The 13,183-nt window shown below is 42.0% G+C and overlaps 1 protein-coding gene across 1 annotated transcript in view; it reads right to left on the reverse strand.

Moving 5' to 3' along the window:
* The window catches only part of SRGAP2 (SLIT-ROBO Rho GTPase activating protein 2), a 252,681-nt gene that overhangs the window by 143,309 nt on the left and 96,189 nt on the right, over positions 1–13,183 (reverse strand). The window contains exon 3 of the mRNA XM_021711204.1: positions 5,271–5,463. Coding sequence (XP_021566879.1) covers positions 5,271–5,463 — 193 coding nt within the window. The remainder of the gene's footprint in view (positions 1–5,270; positions 5,464–13,183) is intronic.

Raw genomic sequence — 13,183 nt, forward strand, 5'->3', positions numbered from 1 at the left:
AAAAAAAAAAAAAAAGTACCTGCCTCTTGCCCTGTTGTCTTTCCTGCTGGCTAAAATGGGAAATGGTGGCAGTGAGTCATCTTGGGTCATATAGAAAAGGACAACACTCTAGGGATGGAATAAGGGGCCTGGATAGCTAACAGTTTATTACATGAGAGAAATCAACCTCTATCTTGTGTAAGCCATTATTACTTACATCAGTCAAATCTATATCTTAACCAAATGAGCCATGCCTAAAATAACATGCCTGTGCCAAAACGTCTATTTTTCTATCACTAACAAATGTTTCAAGCTTGGTCTAGTGTTGCTGCTTGCCAAGTGTCAGTTCTGTTTCAGCAACATGGTTGTCTCTGTACAGCAGTGCTTGTGCTGTGCAAACATCTGAACACTTGGCTATTTTTTGCAACACAGAAATGAGTGGAAAATGGAAAAATGGAAATGCTACTACTAGTATTGGTCTCATCACTGTATTAATAAGACAAAGATAGAAATCATTATCCACGTGGGCTCTTTAGATGCTCGCTGAACTTAAGCAGGCAGGCTGTGAGTTTAATTGTGAGAAAAAGAAGAAAATTAAAAGACAAGGTACAAAACGCTACAAATATGTCAGGTGAGATATCAGAATTTCACATATATGCTTATAACAATAGAACCCACCTACAACATGTAAAACTGTAGTTAGACATTCGACAATTGACTTTTGTATACATTTTTAGGAATAAATTATGTATGAGAGTAGGATGTTGCCTGGATCTCTCTCATTAAGCTTCTCACCATCTTGCCTGTATTGAATGAATCTGTACATATATTTCATCTCCTCTATTAGGTAGTACCAAATGAAATTCCCACTTTGTGACCATTCTTAACCTATAAAACCAGCAATTTCATATGTTTCACTTCAACAAACTAAAAGTTCTTGTGTTTGGGGCTTACTTTAGTCATGTTGGCATCTCTCACAATATCTTACATATGAGAAAGTTATCAGTAAAAAAATTGCTGGGATTAACTTTTACAGATCTTCTACTTGAAACACTTATACTCCATCAGACACTCTCCTACATTGCCTTCTATCCTTTGCCTTAAAAACAAAACAAAATGAAATGAAACAAGTCTTTCCCTCTCTCCCACTATCTCTTCAGGTACTTTTGCTTCTCTTAGTAGTAACTTTTACTACTCCCAACACTGGGTGTTCCCTAAGCCTTGGGTCCTGAATTTAGCTCTGTTCTTCTCTTTTTCTTTCCCGAGTTATCATATGCATTCATTTCTTTCACAATCACTTTTATACTTAAGATTCTGCTAGCTATCCCCAGTCATAACCTCAGCAGTACGATGTCTTCAACTGGATACCTGATAGCCTCACACTGCCCCAAATCCAACATGTTCAAAGTAAGATCACCATTTGAAACAGGTCTTCTCTTAACATACCCCTTCTATCATGGATGCCACAGTTCTCCCAGGTCGCCAGGTTACAGACACTGGTCACCTCTGATCATTAGGATTCTTTATCCAATCAGTAATCCAGTCCTGTCTAGTTTCTTGAATACTTCCTAAATACATTCCTTCCTCTCCATTTTTTTCGGCTATCACATTCTCTGCTATCACATGTGCACATGTTCTGCTATCACATGTGCACAGGTTACTTCCAAAAACCTCCATCCTGACCTTCTCTGGCATAAAAATTCGTCCTTCTACTACATTTATCCTCATGTCTCCTTGTGCAAGAATCAAGAGAGCATACTAAACACATTGCCACATGAAATCTGAACTTCTCTGCTTGCTATCGGAGAGCCAGCAAGTGGGGTCCACTCTATTTAACTGTATTGTCCACTGTTTTTGAAAATACCTGTGCTCTCATCTTTATTAAAGCCCTTTTGACATATTGTTTTCATGTCTCTTTTTCCCTATTAAAGGAATTCTGAAGCTTATCTTAGTCCCCATAAGACTCAGCAGAGAGCACAGTACCCAGTAGGTATTTAAAAGGTGTTTGTTAAATAAGTAGATTGATTGTTGCTCAGATAACAAAAATCTGGTAAGATCAGACAGAAAGCTACTGGAGTAAACCACCTATAAAGTAGAGAAGTTCCCCACTTCTAAGTTCTTGTTCCATCTTGTACTTTTCTTCCACAACACCTACCACAACTTTAAGTTACATATCTAATTGTGTGATTTGTGTGATTCTCATTACTTCATTCTATTGTAAGTACCATGTGGAAGAGGCAGCATTTGTTCCCTGTTATATCCCAAGGCACAATGGAGTTCAAGGACTCTGCAATGGATATTAGTTAGTGAATGGGTAAGAACTTTCGCTTTAAAGAAGCTGGATCCCACCCTAACCCCTATACCCCCTCATCACCAATGTTTCTGCCCATTCTCCTCTGTCCATGCTGTCCTCTCCTTTGCTACAAATACCTACCTTTAAAGTCTAACATAAGTCCCAACTGTTTCATGAAAACTGTCCCGACTATTCCAGATCCTTTATCTACCTCTGATGATTTATTTCTGACCTCTTATTAGGTCTGTGTTCTATATCACACCAATGATCTCTTCCTAAGATCATTATTGCTTTATCCTCTGATAGCTTCCTGTATTGAAAATCTTTCCTCCCCAACCAGACATGGCTCCCTATGGGTACACACAATAAACTTCTCTTGTATCCTCCAGTATCTTGTACAATACCAAGTAGAGAGCTAGTTAATCAATAAATACTCACTGGATATTTGAGAAAAAATTATGCTAGGTACCAGTGTTATCACAAGGGAAATCAATTCTTCCAGCCTTGGACAAAATAGCCTGTTCCTAGTATGTGATCTTAATCAGAGCAATTCAGATGACTTAGAGATTAACGCATCTGAAACTTAATTTGTGCTAAATAAATCCTTAAGCTGAGGATAGGATATAGTACTAAAAATCAAATACTAGTCTAAACTTAGGAGGAGCTCACCAACAGAATACATCTTTGAATCTTTTTCTAAAGTAAATGATTCCTCCTCTAATCTTCATTTATCACATACTAAAATAATATTTTATTATCATATGATTCTCTTATCATAAAGAGAATAGGACTTGGGAAAGATAAGGGACTTTTAGGGGAAAAACATCCAGAGGAAATTCTCATTCTGGCTTATTTTGAGAGTGCCATAATCTCCTCAATCTTAACCTCCATATTCACTACTCAGAGCTGGCTTTTAAAGAATAATTTGTGTTCTGTATTATTAGGGCAACAAACAAAAATAAAAACTAAGGGAAAATCAGACACATCTGGCATTAAGTCTTGAATTTATTCATTCATTTACTCATTTATAATATCTAGTGAACATCTACTATATATCACACACTATGCAAGGTACTGTGAAACACTGAAAGGTGAATCAGACAACCTTATACAGTCCACGAAAGAAAGATTACAGAAAGCAGACAGTGTGAATTCCCTAAGAGGAGAACAAATAAAATGCTGTAAGAATTCGGAAGATGGAGAACATTCTTTCTCCTGGGAGAAACAGGAAAGTTTCTTAAAACAGGAAGCATCTGAGTCTTCAGACATGGGTATGGCTTAGGCATGCAGAGAGGTAAAGAATGGGCACATAAGCTTAAATATTAGGATACCAATGACCCACTGGAGTGAATATTCTGTTTGGCTAAGTTATAGTGAAATAGAACAAGAAACAAGGTTGGAAAGCTGTGTAAGGCCAGATGTCCAAGGGCCTAAAGACTAAGCCAAGATAGTAAGCAGCTTTGTGAATAGAGCAGCACTTCTCAAACGTCATTGTGCACACAAATCACCTGAAGATCTTGTTACAGTAGGTCTGGATGGGGCCTGAGATTGTGCATTTCTAACATCCCAGATGTTGCTGACACTGGGAGACCACAACTTGAGTATCAAGAACCTAGACAATGGGGAGCCACTGAAAGTTTTGCAGAGAGAAACTGTTTGACTTCCAGTGTGTTCTAAGAAGACTAGATCTGATCTTAGTGAAGCAGGCAGATTAGAATGGGGAGAACCTACAGACTGCGGTCCTCAATGCTGGCTATTTATTGGAATCACCTGGGAAGCTTTTACACTACCCTGTTACCTAAGCCCCACTCCCAGAGATTCTCATTTAATAAGACTGCAATGGGGTCCAGATTTCTCTGTATTTTTTGAGTATTCCAAGGAATTCTAATGAGCAGTGAGGGTTGAAAATCTATGCTATAGATGATGCACCAAGTATGGCAATCATTCAGGCAAAAAATTATGATCTAAACTAGGGCAATAGCAGTGGGAACAGAGTAAATGATTCAGCTGTATAAAATATTGTAAATGTAGAAGGAATACACTTAGCAACTGCCTAGGCAGAGATTTAGCTGTACAGCTAAAACATCATTCATTTCTTCCGATTAAAGGCAGTTTGGTAAAATGGTTAAAAGCATAGACTCTGGAATCAGACTGCTTAGGCTTGAATTCCAGCTCAGTATTTATTGTGTGTGTGTGAGAGAGCGACACACACAGACAGATCGACCGACCAGCCCTGGGTTTAAGTTTCTTAACCTCTTTACACCTCAGTTTCTGCATCGGTAAATTGGAGATGATAACAATAATAACCAACATATGAAGTTGTTGTGGGGATTAAGTGAGCTAACATATATGGAAAACCCTTAGAAACATGCCCAGCAAAAGAAAAACCTAGAAAGTTGTTTGCTATTGTTATTAGCATGGTTCATTGTCTATTCTGATGTCCCAGAATTCTGAACTGCACAAAAGACTGATCAGAAAAAGGAGACATCTTTAAGGACTTTCAACCACTGAAGGCAGTGTGGCTCATTAATCCAACTGGATCTAGGTGGCAGACCCCCTGCCTCCCTCCACCACAAATAAAATGCTTTAAGAAGATGGAGAGTAGCCAGGCTCGGTGGCTCAGCCTGTAATCCCGTGCCTTTGGGAGGCTGAGGTGAGTGGATTGCCTGAGCCCGCGGGTTCGAGACCCGCCTGGGCAACTTGGCGAGACCTCATCTCTACAATAAATCAAAAACTAGCCAGGCATGGTAGCGCGCGCCTGTAGTTCCAGCTACTTGGAAGGCTGAGGCGGAAGGATCACCGGAGCCCAGCAGGTTGAGGCTGCGGTGGCCGGGAGCGGCCACTGCACTCCAGTCTGGGCCACAGAGTGAGACTCCAATTCAAAAAAAAAAGAAGATGGAGAGCATTCATTCTTCAGGTCCTTCTACATCTGGCCTTAAACAGCTTTCCAGCCTTTCTACTCCCAAGGACTCTAAGAGTAACAACCACAAAGCCCTACTTGAATTGCTGATCCTTGGTGCTACGCGTCTTGGCCAGAAAGCGCTCAGCCAGTTTCTCCAGGTTGCGGGAGTAGTCCATCTCAATCTCGGCCTTCTTTCGGAAGAAGTCCTGGAGGTCCTGTAACAGCTGCACCCGGAGCTCACACTGCTGGTCCAGGCATTTCATCTGCTCTGTGAGTTGAGCACGGATCTCTGCAAAAACAAGGGAAGACAGTCAGACAGAAAGCCCTAAATAAACACCAATATTCACCACCTTCCGTTTATTTGTGCCCTGGGGAATTCAAAGTCCCTAATTTAAAAAAAACTTAAAGTCTAAATTGGCCATATGATATGAACCACCTCCAAAAACTCCACCAACTCTTTCTACACCAGTGAAGAACACTACGAACCAGGAATCTGCTGAGTTGTTTAGGAGAAGCTTCTTATTAGACATAACAATATTCAGAGCTACCATCTATTGAGCTATTTACTGTGTTTCTAGCACACTGTCAGAATTTGAGTGTCTGGCAGAGGGCCCAAATGATCCAGCTCTTAACCATTCTAGAGGTAGACACTACTTTATCCCCATTTTAAAGAAGAGAAAACAGAGTCTTGAAGAAGTCAAGCTTTAAACTGGTGGAGCTGGGATTCAAACCCAGGTTGACTTTAGGGCATACATTCCTATTTTTACACAGTCTTATTATTTCAAATTTGTTTTAGCCTCTTCACGAAGCAGGGTGATGGTCAAGTTATTTTAAGAGAGGTAGAAAGAGGTCTGCTCAATATCAAATGTAGCAATAAAGAACAAAACAAGCACCAGGACTTCTAGACAAGTAAACCATTCACTGTCAATCAGATTTCACAGTTTCTGATATAAATCAACCTTCAAAAAGTTGACTTGGAAAGAGATTTTCTCATTAAAAATATTACCCATATCTATGTTACTTCATCCTCATGAAGGTCAAAGAGTCTCTACAATGTCATAGCTAGAAATTTTTCTGGTTAGCTCCAGTTCACAGATTTCTGGTTGGCCAGAGTCCTTGTATAGGACTAGCAAACACCGTCCCTCTGAAATTGCAGCAATGGCAGCTCCAGATGCAACCAGATCTGCCTTGAATGTGGCACTGCATTTGTTACTGACAAGAGACCTGGCACTCACAAGAAGTAGTCTGCCAAAACCAGGCTGCTCTGCAGCTCAGAGAAGGCCTGCAGTGTGTATCCTGCTAAAGTTATGTCCCAATCCCATCTGAGTCAGAATGCAACCATTTCTTTCATCCTCTCCTCCTGCAAGTCCACTCAGCTCCAAGTGCATTAGGATGTAACAGTGACTACTATCCTAAAGAAAAGGAGCATCTACATTATGCCTTTCCTTATGCATGCCCCAAATTCATTTCCAAACAGTACAGCTGTAACAATGTTTTCTGTCTCTGCTATGCAATGCATTGTTGTAGGGGCCAGGAGGTAGGAGGACTCAAGTTTTCATCTGAGGTTTAGATAAATCAGAAGCAAATCCAGGATCAGCTCTATGATGCTGAAAGGTTTCCACCACTCTTTTCGTGAAGTAACAATGATGGGTAAATGAGGCTTGGAGTAGTTGGGGCTCCATAATCTATCCCTATCTATATGTCTGTTTCTGTTTCTGTATGTGGTCCTTTGTGGATGATCTTAAGTGATCTTTAAGTGTGGTTCTCACTTTTTTCATCCTCATGCCTTCCCCTTGCGAATCACTGATGCCAACCAACCCTGCAGTAACCTCACCTGAACTGAAACTGAGCTCTGGGGGATTGTTTCGGGCAGACAGAAGGCTGTGCAGAAAGGCCGCCTACCTCATCACTCATCAAAGCTCTCTTGTTCTGTGTTTTATGGAGTCTGATTACAAGGGTGTTGGGGGCAAAGAGGTCATGTCAGGCATCTGGTTCTTGCCAGGGATTTCTGGGTCTCTTAAAGGGAACAGCCCTTGTTGACACTATTCCTAGAGGTATCTGTCCCTCTTCTGTGTATTAATGAAAAGTTGGCAGTAGTATCCACTGGATAGGCAGACTGTGGGTACAGGGGGCATTCAAGATGCTCATTCATATTACTTACAACTCGTCCATTAAGAAAGAATCAGGGCCTCTTAGGGTACAAAGGCTCTCCAGGTAGCCAGTCAGTAACAGATGTTCAGGGGATATGAATAGGCAGTGGTGGGGCTGTCAGGCCCCTCTCAGTCAACCTCTAATTCACTTAAGAATTTGCCTCAATAATCTCACTAACCAGGGAAGAAGAAAGGACACTGAGATTGAATGACACTCACCCCCCTGCCAAAAAAAGAGGAGGCTAGGCAAAGTTCCATGAAAACCATGAAGTTCTAGAAGTAGGCCACTCCAGAGTTGCCCTGTCCAAGAAACAAGCATTTCATAAGAGGCCTCTGAGATGTGATTTAAGCTAAGCAGTCCCCAAGCATATCCAGCCAGCCCAGAATTCTACCCTGGCTTTCTCTAGTGCCTTAGTGAGTGGGCAACACAGCAGAAACTGCATCCCACCCTTGGCATGCCCTCTGGGACCCTGAAAGGAAGGGAGCTATGTTTACTGAACACATTTTATAGCCCTTTATCTATCTATCTATATATGTCATCTCATTTGATTCTCACAACTAGCTATAAGATATTCCCAATTATCCTGATTGCACAGGTAAGAAAACTGAAGACTCATTAAGTAATTTATCAAAGGGTCAGCAATTCAGCTCCAAGTGAAGTTGGAGGTAGGACAGGGAAACAAAAGCCAGAGAAATAGAACACCAATATGGCATCTCTGAAGGTATTTTTGAGTAAATCACAGTGACAATGGCTCTCGCTCCTGAAACATCATCTTTTCCACTTTTCAGCTGAGGAGTGATTCAGGCCCCCCAGAGACGAGTTTGTACTAGTTCACCGACTCGTTAGCCCATGTTTCAACTTGCCCACATCCAGACTGGATCTCTTCCCCACTTCCTGGACGTACTTTACAGGGCAGCTTTGGAGGAAGTGCTTTTCTTGTCCTGTGAGGTCACCCTGAGGTCTGCCAGTAAGCCCAGAGGACACAGAAGGTGAGAAAGCAATATTCCCAAACCTGATCCAGGAAAAGAAGAGGCTCTGCTAATAGATACCACCTGCCATTATGGTTTATTTAGGATATGACACCACTGAGCATCTCCCTTCCCCCACTACACATCTTGAAGAACAAGCCTCCTTTGCTACCACCCTTGGGTCATCGGCACAGACACTTAAGGGAGGCTCCAACCGTTTCCTCCCCCTAGGCCTGAAGCTCCAGGACAGAACAGCTGTTCTGTCCAGGGCAGAATGTGTTGCCTCAGGCTTTGCTGCTGTAGTTGCTGCAGCAAAAACAAACAATGGTCCCCAAGAAAGCAGCTATGCCAGCCCCAGTTCTCTGTCTATGCACATGGGGGCTGAAAACAAGAAGCTTCTGAATGCTAGCACGCCTGGGCTGTGTGCCCAGGCTGGAGGCCCCTCTGCACCCTGGCCTACCAACAAACCAAATGGCAGAAAGAAGAAAGGGGCAATTTACAATAACATGGAGGAATTCCTCACAGCTCGCTTGTGAGCTTACGCAAGCATGCATGTGAACATGTGAGTACACTCAGAGACTCACGCCACCCATACCGTGCTTCACCATACCAACTCAAGAAGACTTTACAAATCTAGTTTATGGTAGATGAGTGTTCCTGAGAGCTATGGGGATAAAAGGGTTCTTGCAGGTTCCTTCCCTACAACTACTTAGGAAGAAATCAAGCTTTTAATGTCTAGAAGCAGCTGTATCTCAAGAGTATGAGATAACTCCCTGGCTATCCACAAAATAAAAGTACTAAAGTCACCATGAACCACTTGGAGTAATATACCCAAAACAACTTCTCCTGAGAACCTAATAGTGCCCACTGACTCAGCAAATCTTATTAAGTCTCTCCTGGGTGACAGGCACCGTGCTAGGTGATGGTGACAAAGGAGAACAAGACAGGCCTAAGCCCTGCTCTAACGAAGCATGGTTTGACAAAAAAGGAGGAGGACAAGAGAACACAGAAAGTCTTATTAGTTCCTGTTTTGAATCTTCTTTATTGTAACAAAGCCGGGATAACAGGCCTCAACCTGAAGACCCAAGATTTAAAAATCATCGCTAACAGAAAGAAATCGAGTCACGGGCCTGAGAAAAAAGTCAGTGTCCTCTAACTTTCTACTGTTTTTTTTTTTAAAAAAGGACACGGATAAAAATTGCAACTTCCCTTACAAAAGGGATCAAAGCTTTTAAACAAGTTTCCTGAGAATCAGTTCACCTTTGGTTGATATTTCATTCAAAAATTTTTCTTTTTTTTTTTTTTTTGAGTTGGAGTCTCACTCTGTAGCCCAGACTGGACTCAATCTACTGGGCTCCGGCGATCCTTCCGCCTCAGCCTTCCAAGTAGCTGGAATTACAGGCATGCGCTACCACACCCAGTTGATTTTTTTTATTTATTGTAGAGATGAGGTCTCGCTGCCCAGGCAGGTCTCGAACCCGTGGGCTCAGGCAATCCACTCACCTCAGCCTCCCAAAGGCGTGGGATTACAGGTTGAGCCACCGAGCCCGGTTCATTCAAAAATTCAAGACAAATTGTAACCTCACTATTCTGAAATTAAGATAGTGGTGATGGTTGTACAACCTTGAAATATACTTTTTCTTTTTTTTTGAGTTGGAGTCTCACTCTTCCACCCAGACTGGAGTGCAGTGGGAGATATACTTTTAAAACATTGAATTGTACACCTTAAAAGAGTAAATTTTATGGTACATGAATTATACCTCACTAACAAAATAGATTTTAAAACATGTAACCTCACCAAATAGCATATTCTGTTAAGCACCATCTGCCAGTTAAGGGGAAAATGGCCCAAAAAACAGGCACCAAAAGGAGGAACGAATTGGATTCCATTTCCCCATTTGTTAGTTCTGCACTGAATTTTTTTTTTTTTTTTTGAGTCGGAGTCTCACTCTGTTGCCCAGACTGGAGTGCAGTGGCCACTCCCGGCCACCGCAGCCTCGACCTGCTGGGCTCTGGCGATCCTTCCACCTCAGCCGTCCGAGTAGCCGGAACTACAGGCGCATGCTACCACGCCCGGCTAGTTTTTTGATTTATTGTAGAGATGAGGTCTCGCCAAGTTGCCCAGGCGGGTCTCGAACCCGCGGGCTCAGGTAATTCACTCACCTCAGTCTCCCAAAGGCGTGGGATTACAGGCTGAGCCACCGAGCCCGGCTGCACTGAATATTTTTAAAGCAAATCTTGGAAGCTGCCCCTCTGGACAGCAGGCTTGGCCACGACACATGGCGGATCACCATTCCATCATCTCCGAAGGGTGTCAGGTAAAGACCTGGCAAGGAATGGTTTCATGCATGAGCTCAAATCCAGAAACGGCAGACACACCCAACAAAGCTTCCAAAGCTTCCCCTGAGAAATGCTACCTCCTTGTCCATGCTTGGCTACAGCTGAAGTACTAGTTACACCTGTCCTAGGATCTAGAAGGAGGCTTATTTCCTTTTTAGAAAGTTGCTGAAGAACCACAGTAAAGAAACAACTAGAAGAAAAACTAGCCCTAATAAGATACTGATCATTTAACAACAGGCAGGGCCCTACCACACGGACAATCAGGTAGACTCTAAATAATAACACCTGCCAGTGCAGGCGACACAGTCCTCTGAAAATTCACCAGTCAGCAGAATACAGGGGCCGAGGGGTGGGGGATTATTGAGGATACTGCCTTCAATCCAGAGATATTAGCTCCCTTCCTTTCCCCTTTCAACATTTATCTCCTTCTTCAGGAATTATCTCTGATTAAGTCATAAATCCCACATTTCCAAGGAGAATATGAGGGTGGGAAGGTAGGCCAGAAGAAAGAGTCACACAGGCACGTCCTTCCTTTCTCCTTGATGTGCCAGCACCCAGGGGGCAGGAGCTGCGACTCCCACAGGCTCTGTTGCCAGCACGTGGAGCATGAGCTCAGCTCGTGCTCCCCAGTGGGAACCTAGCCTGACTGCCAGTCTTTTTCCACCAAATCTGCCTCACCTGCTTTTAGCCCTCTCACAAACACATGATGTCACCTCAGCCATCTCAGGAATATTAACTCCTAGTACCTTTCCAGCAAGTGTTATATAAGAATACAATTGAGGCTTTCATCAGGCTCTACCCTCCCTATCTCTTACCAAGACTTCTTATCCTAACAGTAATCAGCCCCTCTCAAAAACAAAATGCCAGAATGCCCTGCCAAGTCTTGCTCTTCACCCTCCTGGTTTTCCTTTCCACAACATTAGTAAAGGGGGTGGGGGGACTCTTAAAAATCTTTGCTGGACAGATGTAAGAACCAAAGTCCAGAGAAGCAAAGGGGATTGATCATGATTACACAGCTATTTAGTTGCAGATCCAGGAATGATCCAAGTCGCTGAGTTCCCAAGTCAATGTTCTGTCTTACTTAGTCTTATTCCAAACATTTATTTGAGTGCCTTCCAGGTGCTCTGGGAATACGAAGACAAAAGTATTGCCTCAAAGTTAGCAGGGTAGTGGAGAAGAAAGAAAAAAAAAACCTTTAACAAACAAGGTGAAATAATAATATAAGTAAATGAAGTATGCATGCAGAGGAAAGCAAGCATCACCCTCAATTCACTTGCTGTACCATATCTTTCAGTGACTGCCATTATTACTTATCTATGAGAAGTCAGTTTTCCAAGAAAAGGCCATCAAGCCACTTTCAGTAAATCAGAAAAAAGCAAATATTCTTCCTCAGAGAGTGTGACTGATAGCCTTTTTCCTCATTACTTGACTCTGTTGAATAAGGCCCAGAAAAACTCATAGACAACCAGCCAGCAAATAGCTATTAAGCCTCTAAAATCATTGTTTTTCATTCCTTACATCTATGTCTTCCCCACTCTTATTCCACATATTTTTGGTAAAACTGATTCCACCCCTGCCCTCTCCAAAGATGACAGACTTTATCTCGAGGCCTTGGCTGAGAGCTACAAGACAATGACAGTATGACACTGCTGCTGCCATCTTGCCATCATGAGTGGAAAGCCTGTTTGAGAATAAAGTTAGCCCAGAGAAGCAGAGCTGAAAGATGGGGAAAAAGGAAACATGAACACTTGAATCAAGGCATGGCTAGAAGCCAGCCTTATTCCTGAACCTTTTAGTCACACAAGTCAATTCATTCACTTTTTGCTTAAAACACTTTGCCCTGGGTTTTTGGTCACTAGCAAACAAAGGAATCCTAGTGGGTAAAGTGAGAAATTCTGAAGTATTCATAAGTATGAAGGTCTCAGTTCTCAAAGAAGCTACAATCTAATTGTAAAGACGATCAAAATATACCTCTTAAAATTTTATATAATTACTCACATATTTCATAATTATATAAGATATATATTATATAGTATATGAATTTTTGTTACTAGATACTGTATTTAAAATACTACAAGTATTTTAAAATACTACAAGTAAAAATTTTAATACTACAAGTTTAAAATACTACAAGTAAAAATTTTGAGAGCTGAGGAGGATCATTTCTAAAGTAATCCTTCTTTAAGAAGACTAAACTCTCTAAGAGGAAGAAATTTGTTCAGTTCACTACTGAACTCTTGGGACCTACAACAATACTGGCAAATGTTCATAGTAGGCCTCCAAATTTGTAGAGGGCAGGTAGGAGAGGAGAAAGAAAGTCTGAGAAAGAACAGAAGTCTGAGCTAGTATTCTTAAAATGGACAGAATTTCAGTAGGTGAAGGATGAGGAGAGAATGTTCCAGAGTAAGAGAAAACGTAAGCCAGGAGATGGGAATGTTTGAGTGTGGCCTCTTTGCAGGGTAGTGAGGAGGATGGCCTCACTAGAACAAAGGGTGACACCGGGGCTTAGTCAAAGATAAGGGTGTAAGGGGAGGAGCAGCTCCAAAGGCC

The sequence above is a fragment of the Carlito syrichta genome, unplaced genomic scaffold (assembly GCF_000164805.1).
Source record: "Carlito syrichta isolate Samal-C Ts95f unplaced genomic scaffold, Tarsius_syrichta-2.0.1 Scaffold301930, whole genome shotgun sequence".
Classification (NCBI taxonomy): domain Eukaryota; kingdom Metazoa; phylum Chordata; class Mammalia; order Primates; family Tarsiidae; genus Carlito; species Carlito syrichta.